Source organism: Zootoca vivipara, chromosome 2 (assembly GCF_965207765.1).
Source record: "Zootoca vivipara chromosome 2, rZooViv2.hap1.1, whole genome shotgun sequence".
Classification (NCBI taxonomy): domain Eukaryota; kingdom Metazoa; phylum Chordata; class Lepidosauria; order Squamata; family Lacertidae; genus Zootoca; species Zootoca vivipara.
Genome location: NC_142584.1, coordinates 117,913,347 through 117,925,860, shown reverse-complemented (window position 1 = coordinate 117,925,860; position 12,514 = coordinate 117,913,347). Strand labels below are relative to the sequence as shown.

Below are 12,514 nucleotides of genomic sequence, written 5' to 3'. Positions count from 1 at the left end.
ATTCAAGTTACAGCTGGAGTCAGAATGGATGGGTGAGAGCCAGGATTAAGGCACATCATAAACAACATTGAAGGACAGCAGGAGCTCTGAACCTCTGCAATTCACAGCAAAACTTGAGCAGGCTCCTTCTGGTCTCATCTCACACACTGGGTGTGGGAATAATGCAGCCACATCTCAAAGCCATGGAATGGTGCGTCCACACTCCTCTCTCAAGAGGTATGTGGGCACCATGGCAACTGGTCTGGTCTGAACCTGCAGAAATAAAGAACAGGAGTGTTTCAAAATTAAGCCAACATCATTGTGTGGGGGCATCATCATTACAGAGCTAGTGGGAACCCAAAGGCCGTTTAGTCCAGCCCCAACTCAGACCTAAGATATGCTAGGAACACCACCAAAATGGGATTGCAGAGCAAATGCCTGCAGAGGGCAGCTCAAGCAAGCGAGCCAAGCTGCACACTTTGGGGAAATACCGGAAGGAAACAAATCAAACCTACTGGAAGGAAAAATCTCTTCCAGAACCCAAAATGTGACTCTTTCTCATTCAGTTCCTGGGTAGAACCCATTTGTCAGATGGAGGGAATCCTCCGTGGAGCTCAGATGGACAGACACAATGAGTCACAAGAGCTATTTTCAGCTCAATGGACACTCCAGATCAGGAATCCCCAACCTTCGGCCCTCCAGATGTTTTGGACTACAATTCCCATCATCCCAGACCCCTGGCCATTAGCTAGGGATTATGGGAGTTGTAGGCCAAAACATCTGGAGGGCCGCAGGTTGGGGATGCCTGCTTCAGATTATGTCACTCTTGGAAACTCCAAAGTGTGTAACAGGAGAAGCTTTTCCCCTTTCGAGGATGTCACCCACGGAGTCTTCTGCAAGAGCCCCACTTTGCCCCCCCTGCACCCCCACTTACCCCTGGCGGAGCTGGCGGACCCCTGGTCGCTTGCTGCAAAAGGGAGGAAACACAGGAGTCAGGATTCCAAGTAGGGAGATCCCATCTCCCCAGCCCTTCTCCTTCCTCCTTCCAACCCCATCCCAAATAAGTCTCAATCTGGGGGTGTTCAGGGACAGGCAGCCCAGAGGCAAGGGGACTCAAGGACAGCATTGGAGGGAGAAGCAGATGCTGGAGGGCAAAGAGAGATGGGCACAGCCTGGCATGGAGGCAGCGGGGGACTAGAGCTGGGGTGGGTGTGATCTGGGCAGGAAGGGGGCAGAAAGGCAGAAGGCGGAGGGGGGAGCAGTGGTGCCAATTCAGGGGGGCGGGTTCCTGACATCCACAGACTTCAGCTAACCAACCAAATCTTTAGCTTCAGGTTCTAGTAAACAACCAGAGATCCCCCTCTCCCTGCACCCTCGGCTCTTCCTCCTGCTGCTGGTTGAAGCCCATCCCTCAGCCCAACAGTCTCTCTGCAGCCTTTTCCTGGCCCTGAGGGACCCCTTGCTGTTCACAGACAGGCTGAGCAGACAGGCTTAAGCTATCCATCAGGGTCTTGTAATTAAGGACTAGGCCACCACCATGTTTATTTTTGTCTGTTTGGAACCTGTTACTGCTCCATATTGGGGGAAATATGTCAGACAGAGAGAGGGAAGGAGTCACTCACTTGAGGCGGCTTTGTAGGCTAATTTCTCGCTCTGTTTCCCTGTAGAGACAAAAGCAGAAGGTCAGAGTTGGAAGGGACCTCCATAGGCCACACAATCCCATTTCGACAATCTGGCTCTCAGATGCTGAAACCTTCCCTGCAGATGCTCCTCTTGTCTCTTCCAAACACCTCCAAGGAAGGTGAGCCCAGAAGGGGAGCTTTTCAAGGAACTCAAGTTACAAAGAAGTAGGGAAAAAAATGAGAAAATTAAATTAGAATATGAACATGGGCAAACGAGGCAGTGGATAAATTCCAAGAGGCTGGAAGGAAACATTATCCAGTCCCTTCACTCATTCCTTTTCAGATTATTATTTCACTCCCAGCAGACCCCTAATCCTCAAACATGCCGGGGGGGGCGGGGGGGGGGCGGAGAGTTTACTTACTGCGGATGAAGAAGATTATCACAGAGACCAGCAAGATGACAGCCACAACACCCAAAATGGCTCCCACAATGAGCCCAAGGTTGACTAAAAGGGGACAGGAGACATTTTTATTCAGACTGGCGGCAGCAACACTCCAAGGCCTCAAGCAGGAGATTTGAGTGGAGGTGCTGGGCTATGAGCCCGGGAGGATTTTTCGTGTGCAAAGCAGGCTCTCTTTCTCCCTCCTAACAGTCCAAGGTCCTCTCTGTAGTGGCCCCGATACAAGGGAGTTTTTTCCACCAGAGTCCAGCATTAGAGGTCTTCAAAATAACCAGTTTGTTTAAGTTACAGGTACCCTGTTTCTCTGAAAATAAGACATAGCCATAAAATAAGCCATGTCAGGATTTTTAAGCATTCAAGGAATATAAGACACCCCCTGAAAATAAGCCATAGTGCGTTTTTTTGAGGAAAAATAAATATAAGACGATGTCTTATTTTTTGGAGAAACACGGTATGTCTATGCAGACAGATTCTTAAAATGAGGCAAAATCTCCAGGTTTTTTTGTTTGGGTGGAATCTCTGAGGTCCGTAGTGCCGGCTGGTGTGTGAGCACGAGAGAAGAGCCCTGGTCCCCCCTACCCTGTCTGTGTCAGGGTTTGGCTCAAGGGCTGCTTCCATAATCCTTGCCACAGCCACGTCCTTGATTCCCCTCAGGTTGTTTGTTATCGCACCACAAATAACAGGAAGTGAGCATGGTGACCATTTTCTAAACCTCGTTGGCGCCAGTAAATAGTAAATGAAGCCTTGGGTCATTGTCGTTGCATTGAAGACAACTGGAAGTGTGGGTGGCAGCCATCTTAACACCCCTTCCGTGTCTGTAAAGATACTTGAAGTGCCCCAGTTGTAGTGCTGCAAATAACCAGAGGTGTGGCAAGCAGCCCCTTTCTTTAACCCTCTCTGGCACCTGTAGCAATTTTAACTGAAGTGTTAGGGAGAATTGTTTTTCCCTTTTCTCTTTAGCCAAACCATTGAAGATCATAGTTACAATAAATGAAGGTTAAGAATGTTGCTAACTAGCAATGTATCACAGCTTCTTTAGCCTACATATAGTATTTGAAATGAGTCATCATAGCAATCAGTAGTTAAAAGGAGAAGTCGGCAAATGTGTCCTCTTTTTTGCAATTCAAAATATGGCAACACTAACACCAGAGCTACACTAACACACCCAGGGAGGGCGGATAACCCAAAATGCCCCCCAAACAACCCTCACCTCCTCCCAAGGTGCCCACGAGTACATACAGAGCTGAAATTAGAAAGGGGGAGGGGGGGTCTCTTTCCACAGATGGATGCCAGAATAAAGTTTTATTGCACACACTGTGCTGACACATTTGATTTTGAAGAAGTATAATATCTGCCCACATTATGTGACATCACAACTACTTGGGCTTAAAGGCAAAAAGGTGACGGCCAATTTTTACCTACGACATCCAATTTGAGTTCAAGGCCTCAGAGACACTTCCCAGAAAAGGCAGCATCTCTGTCGAAATCTACAGATTCTTATTCAGCTGCTTGCCTTAAGAGACATAGACAGGATCCAACTGGGGGTTCCCCATCTGAGCTGTGCTGCTGCTGAAGGGAGGAGTTGGGTGAGAATCCCCCTCCCAAAACCCACCCCTTCCCCTCCTGTCTGTCTGTCTGTCTGTCTGTCTGTCTGTCTCTCACCTGGCTCCTTCTCCCAGGCCACGTCCAGAGGCTTCTCCAGGCTGTCATGCTCCACGCGGCACCGGAAGCGGTCCCTCTCCTCGGGGTCGATCTTGACACTGAGCAAGACATAGTAGGTCCCGTCCGAGTTGGGGGCGACCAATCCTCGGGAGGTGCCCTCCTGCCAGACCTCCCCGTCCTTCACCCAGTTGGCATCAATCTCCTTGGGGTAGAAGCCGTGGACTTGGCAAACAAGGGTCTCCTGGCTGTCATAGTCTGCCTTCCTGGTCACCTTCACCACCGGAGCCTCTGCAAAAATTGAAGCACTGCAGTTAAAAAATAGACATCCACAATGGATGTCGGAATGAATCCTGTATTTTTAAAGAGCAGAAATCCAGGAGGCCAGCTAGTCCTGCCTCCCAGAGAGTCAGAATGTCACACCTGCAGAAATTGAAAAGAACTGCGAATAAATGGGATTCCTCAACCTCCCTTGGCATCTTCCCCTGTCAGTGTCTATGGGGGAACTATTTTCAGATGTTTTATCCTTTGTTTGCCAAAGCAGACTCCTTTGGGAGGGAGGACTGGGTACAAATTAAATTCATTTATCATATTGCAAAGCTCTAACACTATTCAAATATGACAACCTATGGTTCCTAGATTGTCCCAGGGAGCTGCCACTAGGGCTGAGGGGCAAATTTCACCAGGTCCCCAATGGCGGGACTTGAAAGGGCCCACTTGCCTTCTCCATGGCAGCCTCCCCTGGAGTGGAAATAGCAGACCACGAGGCCCAGTAAGCTAGCAACGTAGGCACATTTAACTTGTGCAAATACAGCTTGACACACTTGGCAAAAAAGATTGTAAAAACAAAAAACAGGGTGGGAAGGGGGCAGGCGTCCAGGGAAGAAGGACTTTTGCAAACCCAATCGCCTTAGAAATTGAATCCAATGTGTTTTGACTATACACAATTTTGGCTTTAGGAACGATCCTCAGAATGTAACCCTTGTTTAAAAACCCCATAGATGCATTTGCTCAGATCTCTCTAAGCACGGCTAACACGTATGTGTCATTCCTCAAAATGGAAGCCACCCAGAGTGGCTGATTATTATTATTTCATTTTTTATTAATTTTCATTTTAGCAAAGCTAATAAAGAGACAGGAAAAAAGCTAGTAAAAACACTTGATCATGTGATTGGCCCCTGTGCCAGATTCCTGAAGGCGGAAGAGTGGACTGTACCATTTCAAGGCATGGGGTTGAGGAAGGTGAATGTTCCCCATGGAAAAAAGTAATATTCCTCACAAATAAAAAAATATAAAAAGGTAGAAGAGGGAATTCCCATATTCTATCACTATGTGCAGGTTTTCTGCTTCTAGGCCATGAGTGTCTAAACTACAGTCTTAGTTTGGGGGCTGCTTCCTGCCCTCCAAGACATTATATGGGCTTCCCACACATTTTCTATTTTTTTTTTTTGAAAAAAGGTTTAATTTCTGTAGTTTTAAAGACTTTCCCCATACGTATGTAGCAAATTCAAGAGGTTTTTTGTATCCCCCCCTCAAATCTGTCCTCTTCATTTTTTCTTTATTTACTTCCATTTAAAACTATTTTTTACTGGCCTCATCCCTGCAGTTTCTTTGTGCCCCTCCCCCCCTTTGTCTTTTGCCATCTCTTATTCTCCTCCCAGAGCCCCAAACTTCTTTCTGCCGCCACCACAAGGAAAAGTGTTTGCTGTTTAGTCTAGAAAGGAAGACTGTTAAGGGGGGGGAGGGGAGCTGGTAGGGAAACTGCCCCACTGAGCCCCCCTCCCCACCCCACCCACTGCCCCAACCCCTCACCTGTCCTCAGCAGAGTCTCCTTCCCATAGTCCAGGAATCTCTGCAGCCACTCAATGTAAATCTCCTCCAGGTAGGCTTTATTGCGCTGGTTCCAGGCCAAGTCAGCATCCCACTTCCTCTTGGTCGCTTGGGCCTCTGTATCAGCTGCTGTCCAGGTGAGGGAATGAGAAGTGGAGCCTGAAAAGCAAGAGAGAAGGGGAAGAGTTAGGGGTCCTGCAGATGAAGGAAGCAGCCTAATCCTGCTGTATTACAGGCAGCAGCCCTAAATTAGGAGAGCCGAAGTTCAACAGGGGTTGGAGGAGTTTGTAGACCTGCCCTTAAACACAGAGGAGGCAGAGCAGAGGGAGCCTAAGAATCATAGAGTTGGAAGGGGGAAAGATAGGATATAAATACAAGTAACAACAATAGCCCATGGAGCTGTGGGTGAAAAAATGCTCTGCCAGGGAGCACTAAATCTCTGCATGTCTCTGCTGAGGCTCCATGTGAGGGAGAGAGAGGCCAGCCCCTCTCCTTTAGCCAAGGGGGCAGGAATTACCCCCCACTTGCAAGCACCAAGCTGATGAGGGCTCCCACAACATGGTTTGAAGGCTCAGGATGCAGGCACCAAACTGAAGCTAAGCAGGCTCAGGCCTGGTAAGTGGATGGAGGGGTGACCAGACAAAGCAACATCCATAGACGGGAGAACAGGAAGCTGCCTCATACTGTTCACTCTGACTGGCAGTGGCTCCCCAGGGACTCAGCATGGGGCCTCTTTCTCAGGGATTGAACCAGGGACCTTGTGTGGGCAAGGCAAGTGCATAATATAAAATATGATTTCACAGACTTAATGTAAGAACCCAAAGAAGAGCTTTCATCTGGGGGGGGGGTCACTGTGAGAACGGGATGTTGGACTAGGCTGGCCACTGGCCTGAAGCAGGCTCTCCTTCTCTTCTGGGGATGGTTCATATATGCAGAAACGGGCCTAGTTAAGCCACTCCCTTGGAGCCTCCCCACAATCTGACCTTCTGGAGCCATGCACTGAACAGGTCTGACCTGGGTCTTGCTTCCTGGGCTCTGGGAGGCTTTGGCAAGACCTCATGGGAACTCAGGACAGCCCCACAAGATCTCATGAGAACCTACCAGAGTCTATGATGCAAGGCAGAGAGCTTCAAAGCTCTTTTGGTGCTGGGAAAACCTTGCACAAAAAGAGCTCTCTGCCTCCTGCATATATAATCTGTGTGATTCCAGCAGGCCAGCTGTCAACAGCCTGAAGTTGAAATCGGTCCAAGTTAAAGGCTTTCCTAACAGTTGCGAGTTTCCTGCACTTTCCATCAGTTTCCCAGGGACAGGTGTAAAGTTAATTGGACTGTAATTTCCAGGATCCTCCCTGGATCCCCTTTGGATAATCAGTGCTTAAATGGTTCAATGTTACAATGTTTGCAATCTTTCCACGTTGTGGTCTGAGCTACCACCCACAGAGCGGGTTCCCCACTTGAGAAAGGAGACCCCACAGTGATAGCAGGGGCAGGAGGACAAATGCAAGTTTGGGGTCAGGTCTCAACATGTGGCCCCACATCCCCTTTCTCACACTTGTCCCTTTATGAGATCGAACACAGGAAGGGGGACAGAGCGTGGCAAAGGAAGACCCTATCCCCAAAACGGCTCACTTTCCCAAAGGCTGTACCAGCTCTGGCCACCAGGTGGCCTAATGAGTCCCACAGTAAAAAGGTAAGGTAAAGGGACCCCTGACCATTAGGTCTAGTCGTGACCAACTCTGGGGTTGCGCGCTCATCTCGCATTATTGGCCGAGGGAGCCGGCGTATAGCTTCCAGGTCATATGGCCAGCATGACAAAGCCGCTTCTGGTAACCAGAGCAGCACATGGAAACGCCGTTTACCTTCCCGCTGTAGCGGTTCCTATTTATCTACTTGCATTTTGACGTGCTTTCGAACTGCTAGGTTGGCAGGAGCTGGGACCAAGCAACGGGAGCTCACCCCGTCATAGGGATTCGAACCACCGACCTTCTGATCAGCAAGCCCTAGGCTCAGTGGTTTAACCACAGCGCCACATGGGTCCCACAGTAACACCCAACAAAGATTTGGGGAGAGATTGGACGGGAGGGAGCTGAGCATAGAACAGGCACCCCCAAACTGCGGTCCTCCAGATGTTTTGGCCTACAACTCCCATGATCCCTAGCTAACAGGACCAGTGGTCAGGGATGATGGGAATTGTAGACAAAAACATCTGGAGGGCCGAAATTTGGGGATGCCTGGCTTAGACTTTCAGCATCATACCCAGAGCTGGCCGGCCCAGGAGGCAGCCCTACCGCTTCTGCTGCCACCAGAGCACCCCCCCATTGGCAAGAGGGAGGCGTTCTGGCGCCTGGTGTTGCCCCATATCTTTTCTTCCCCTGGACGGAGAAGTCGAGTTGAGTTCAGTGAGAAAAGGGGCATTTCCGTGGCAGAAAGTAGGGGGGCACAGTGCTAAGGGGGGAAGAGGAAGCAATTCCTGTTTTGCCTCAGGTAGCAAAATGGGACATATTATTATTCTTTATTGAATTTATATACCGCTCTATACCTGGATGTCTCAGGGCAGTTCACAGAACAAAATCAAAATATATACTCAAAATAAAAACAACAACCCAATAACACACACACAAACAAAAAAACATTTTAAAAGGGCATAGGATGTCAATCAAATGAACCAAAAGCCTTGTTAAAAAGGAACGTTTTTGCCTGGTGCATTAAGGTGTAGAATGAAGGTGACAGGCAAACTTTCCTTGGGAGAGCATTCCACAGACGGGGAGCCACTGCAGAGAAGGCCTTGTTCTCATGTGGTTAACCTCCGAACCTCTCAAGGTGGAGGCACGTGAAGAAGGGCCTCAGAAGATGATCTCAGGGTCCAGGTAGGTTCATATGGAAAGAGGCAGTCCTTGAGGACCCATCATACCCCTGTGAAAATGTTGTTGAGTGCATTTGGACAACTTCACCCTTAAAGAGGAAGAAGCCCACTTGAGTTCGGCCAGTGACTCATCTCAAAAGAAGTGTTGTTGTTGTTGTTTAGTCGTTTAGTCGTGTCCGACTCTTCGTGACCCCATGGACCATAGCACGCCAGGCACTCCTGTCTTGCACTGCCTCCCGCAGTTTGGTCAAACTCATGTTCGTAGCTTCGAGAACACTGTCCAACCATCTTGTCCTCTGTCGTCCCCTTCTCCTAGTGCCCTCAATCTTTCCCAACATCAGGGTCTTTTCCAAGGATTCTTCTCTTCTCATGAGGTGGCCAAAGTATTGGAGCCTCAGCTTCACAATCTGTCCTTCCAGGGAGCACTCAGGGCTGATTTCCTTAAGAATGGGTAGGTTTGATCTTCTTGCAGTCCATGGGACTCTCAAGAGTCTCCTCCAGCACCATAATTCAAAAGCATCAATTCTTCGGCGATCAGCCTTCTTTATGGTCCAACTCTCACTTCCATACATCACTACTGGGAAAACCATAGCTTTAACTATACGGACCTTTGTCGGCAAGGTGATGTCTCTGCTTTTTAAGATGCTGTCTAGGTTTGTCATTGCTTTTCTCCCAAGAAGCAGGCGTCTTTTAATTTCGTGACTGCTATCACCATCTGCAGTGATCAAGGAGCCCAAGAAAGTAAAATCTCTCACTGCCTCCATTTCTTCCCCTTCTATTTGCCAGGAGGTGATGGGACCAGTGGCCATGATCTTGGTTTTTTTGATGTTGAGCTTCAGACCATATTTTGCGCTCTCCTCTTTCACCCTCATTAAAAGGTTCTTTAATTCCTCCTCGCTTTCTGCCATCAAGGTTGTGCCATCAAGGTTGTGTCAAAAGAAGTAGGAAACTAAAATAAAAATCAAAGACAAGACCCTGAGGGTCCAGACCCCTGCAATGTTGGCATCTCAACAGCAGCATCCATGGCAGATGGCCATACATCCTCCGCTAAAATACCTCCAAGGAAGGAGAATCTACCATCTTCTGAGGGAGTTCCACAGTGGAAAACAGAGTGCAAGGAATGGTAAACCTGCAAGATGAGTTTGCTTGAATTACGTACACCTTGATGGTGTGTTGACTCTGCTGCCTCCCTCCAGCTCAGTTTCCTTTCAGGCAAGATCAAATGGGACCCACTTCCCAGCCCCTCCCCCTCCTAGGACGAGGGCTTCCCCCAGTTCAAACCACAAGAGCTGCCTCTGGTTGTGGCATCTGGCTAAACAACACAGGCAGTTCTTCTCAGTGGTCGGGAGATAAAGAGCCACAAAATGAGTCACACGTGAGCCCCCAAAGTGAGGAGGAACTTGAAGGAACCAGTGGTCTCCACCACCCTTTGCCCTCCCAAAGCCCCCCTGCCCAGGCCTGTAGCAGACACAGTGAGGGGGCAGCCCCCATGTAGAGAGGGTTTAACAGAGAAATAACAGGCCTTACTCTTTAGTTCTTAAAGCTTTGTAAGTTACTGTGAGAATTCTTATGCAACAAAGAACTATTAAACTAATGATAGTATTATATTCATACCATTTTCCATTAGAGAACCCCAAAAACTATTTACAAATAAAAACAAACAATATTTTTGGGGGGGAATAAATGTAAGAAAATAACCAACCCAAACTAGATAATCATATTCTTCAATAAAGAGGATTACAGTACAAAATAAATATTATTTCCCTCATCTCAGAAACAGCAGGGGTCAAGGAGAAATCCCACATAATCTCAACATCACATTCCTCCTTCCCACTCCCCAAAATGCCCTGCTGGTATCTCCAGATCTTTCTCCCTCCCCATGAAGAATAAGGTGGTCTCACAAGAGTGTCTCTTTAAAACATTTTTCTTTGGGCAAACCTATCCAGATACGTAAATGTTGACGTGTTTTGGCTTCTCATTGCTAATTTTAATTATTTTGTAATGCTTTCAACTGTTTTTATTATTTTACTATTTCCTGTATATCAATAAGTTTTTACCACAATCGAGCAGGATATACCTGTACATTTTTTTAGTTAAACAAAACATGAGTGGCAATCCCAAAAGGAGAAAAACACCAAAGGCAGCAATAAGGAATGTGGAATTAAGAATTTAATAGTGTCAAACACTTGAGTAGGATGCAGAGCCAGTCGATTGGTGGAGCAGGAATATTCTGAGCCAGGGCAATTCATTTCTAGGAGCTCCAGAAGCAAGGCAGACACTCCAACTTTATTTAATTATTTTTTTGGGGGGGAGGGAGAATATAAAAGGAGGGGGTATTCAAGGGGAACTGGGCTGTAGGGTGGGGACCCCCCTTGTTTCTCAGGAGTTGTTTGTGCCCTTCGTCCACAAGGGGCCGTACAAAAAACGGCACAGAAAAGCTCCCTGCATAATTTATAAAACTACATGTTTGGCAGGCAACTAGAAGGGGGGTTATTTGAGGGGGGGAGGGGGGGAGTTACAATTGAAAAGCAGAAGAACCTGATGATGAATATGCCTGTGAAAGGGAATTCCTGAACAAAACAACATTGGGAATTGCGGGTGGGGACCCCTTATTCAGACGTTACTCCCCGCAATGAAGTCAGCTCTACACCCGTCTAGCTCCCACCCCCAGGCTGGTCGTCTGAGTTTTTAAGAGCGGCTGAGGGTTAGATTAGAAGAGAGAAGGAAAAATAGAAGAGGAAAGACACACACTCTCTCTCTCTCTCTCTCTCTCTCACACACACACACACACAAACACAAAAACCAGTGAACACGAAGCTGCGGGGGCGGGGCGGGACATGCTACCGGTAGTCACTTTCCTCACCATTAATCCTGCCAACACCTTCAAGTTTTGTTTTGTTCTTTGCTTGAGCTACGAGCCAAGCAGTGAAGCGGCCCCTGCCCCGGACAGCATACAAAACAAGCCACAAGTCTAAGAAACAGATGTTTGGAAAGGGATCCGGCTCCAATTCGGACAATAAACTCCCCGACCGCCCCTTTCAGCGCCCACGAAATGCAATTCATAAAGAGGGCTGAGTGCCAATTCCCCCCCCCCCCGTCCCACAGCACAGTCCTCACCTGCGCAGTCCAGGAGCAGCAGGTGGGCAGCCGCCCACAGGATCAGGGGGGGGGCAGCGGAGGAGGACCCCCATGATCTCCCCCCAAACGAAGCTCCTTTTTCCTCCTCTTCCTCTAGCGGCGTCCTTCTCCCTCCGGCGCTCTGAGACCCGCTCTCTGCCCAGCCTGCGGAACCATCAGCAGCGGGAACCGGGATTGGGCGAGGGGATAATATTCCGCCAATCGGAAATCTCCGCGCAGATGGCGACATCGGTCGCCGGGCAGAATTCGAGGCGCAAGTTTGGGAGCGAGGCTGGCGAGGGAAAGAGAAAGTGATTGAAGCTCCTCGCTGGGAATCTCCGCCCCCCTCCCCTCCCTCCCCCTGACAGGTCTTCCTGTCCTACCCATAGCTGTCAAGTTTTCCCTTTTCTCGCGAGGAAGCCTATTCAGCATAATGGAAAATCCCTTAAAAAAAGGGATAACTTGGCAGCTATGGTCCTACCCTGCAGGGAGGGCGGAGGGGGGTTGCCAGGGGAGGACCCCAGGTTCAACCCCCGCATCTCCAGGGGGGTCTGAATGCCCCCCTCTCTGAAACTGGGGAGAGGGGCTGTGAGATCCTGCTCCAGATGGACTCGTGGGCTGAGTCAGTGCAAGGCCGCCTTCTGAGTCCTATTTCTAAAAAGCCCTCGCATGTCTTCCTCCACTGCCAGAGGCAGGAAATGCATTAGAATAGCACTCGCTGGGTGTCCCTCTTCCGTGCTCCTTTAAGGCTTCTTACTGGGGGTGCAACTGGTTGGCCACTGGGAGACCACCATGCTGGACTCGATGAGCCCCCTTGGGTGTGATCCAGAAGCCTGGCTCTTCTCCTGCGTCACTCTATCTGGTGGCAGGGGGTTCCAGCGTTTAACTGTCTGCCTTGTAAAGAAAGGCTCAGTGTTACAACCAGGGCTGAACGTCAGGGTTGAGGTCAAAACACACACACAGAGAGAGAGAGAGAGGGAGAGA

At 49.0% G+C, this 12,514-nt stretch overlaps 1 protein-coding gene across 1 annotated transcript in view; it reads right to left on the bottom strand.

The window, feature by feature from the left end:
- The window catches only part of LOC118080169 (major histocompatibility complex class I-related protein 1-like), a 44,913-nt gene extending 33,106 nt beyond the window's left edge, over positions 1–11,807 (bottom strand). The window contains exons 1-3 of the mRNA XM_088664300.1: positions 11,531–11,807; positions 5,534–5,710; positions 3,725–4,012 (exon numbers count right to left, since the gene is read on the bottom strand). Of these exons, the coding sequence (XP_088520426.1) occupies positions 3,725–4,012; positions 5,534–5,710; positions 11,531–11,780 (715 nt within the window). The 5' untranslated portion in view covers positions 11,781–11,807. The remainder of the gene's footprint in view (positions 1–3,724; positions 4,013–5,533; positions 5,711–11,530) is intronic.
- Positions 11,808–12,514: the final 707 nt, after the last annotated feature.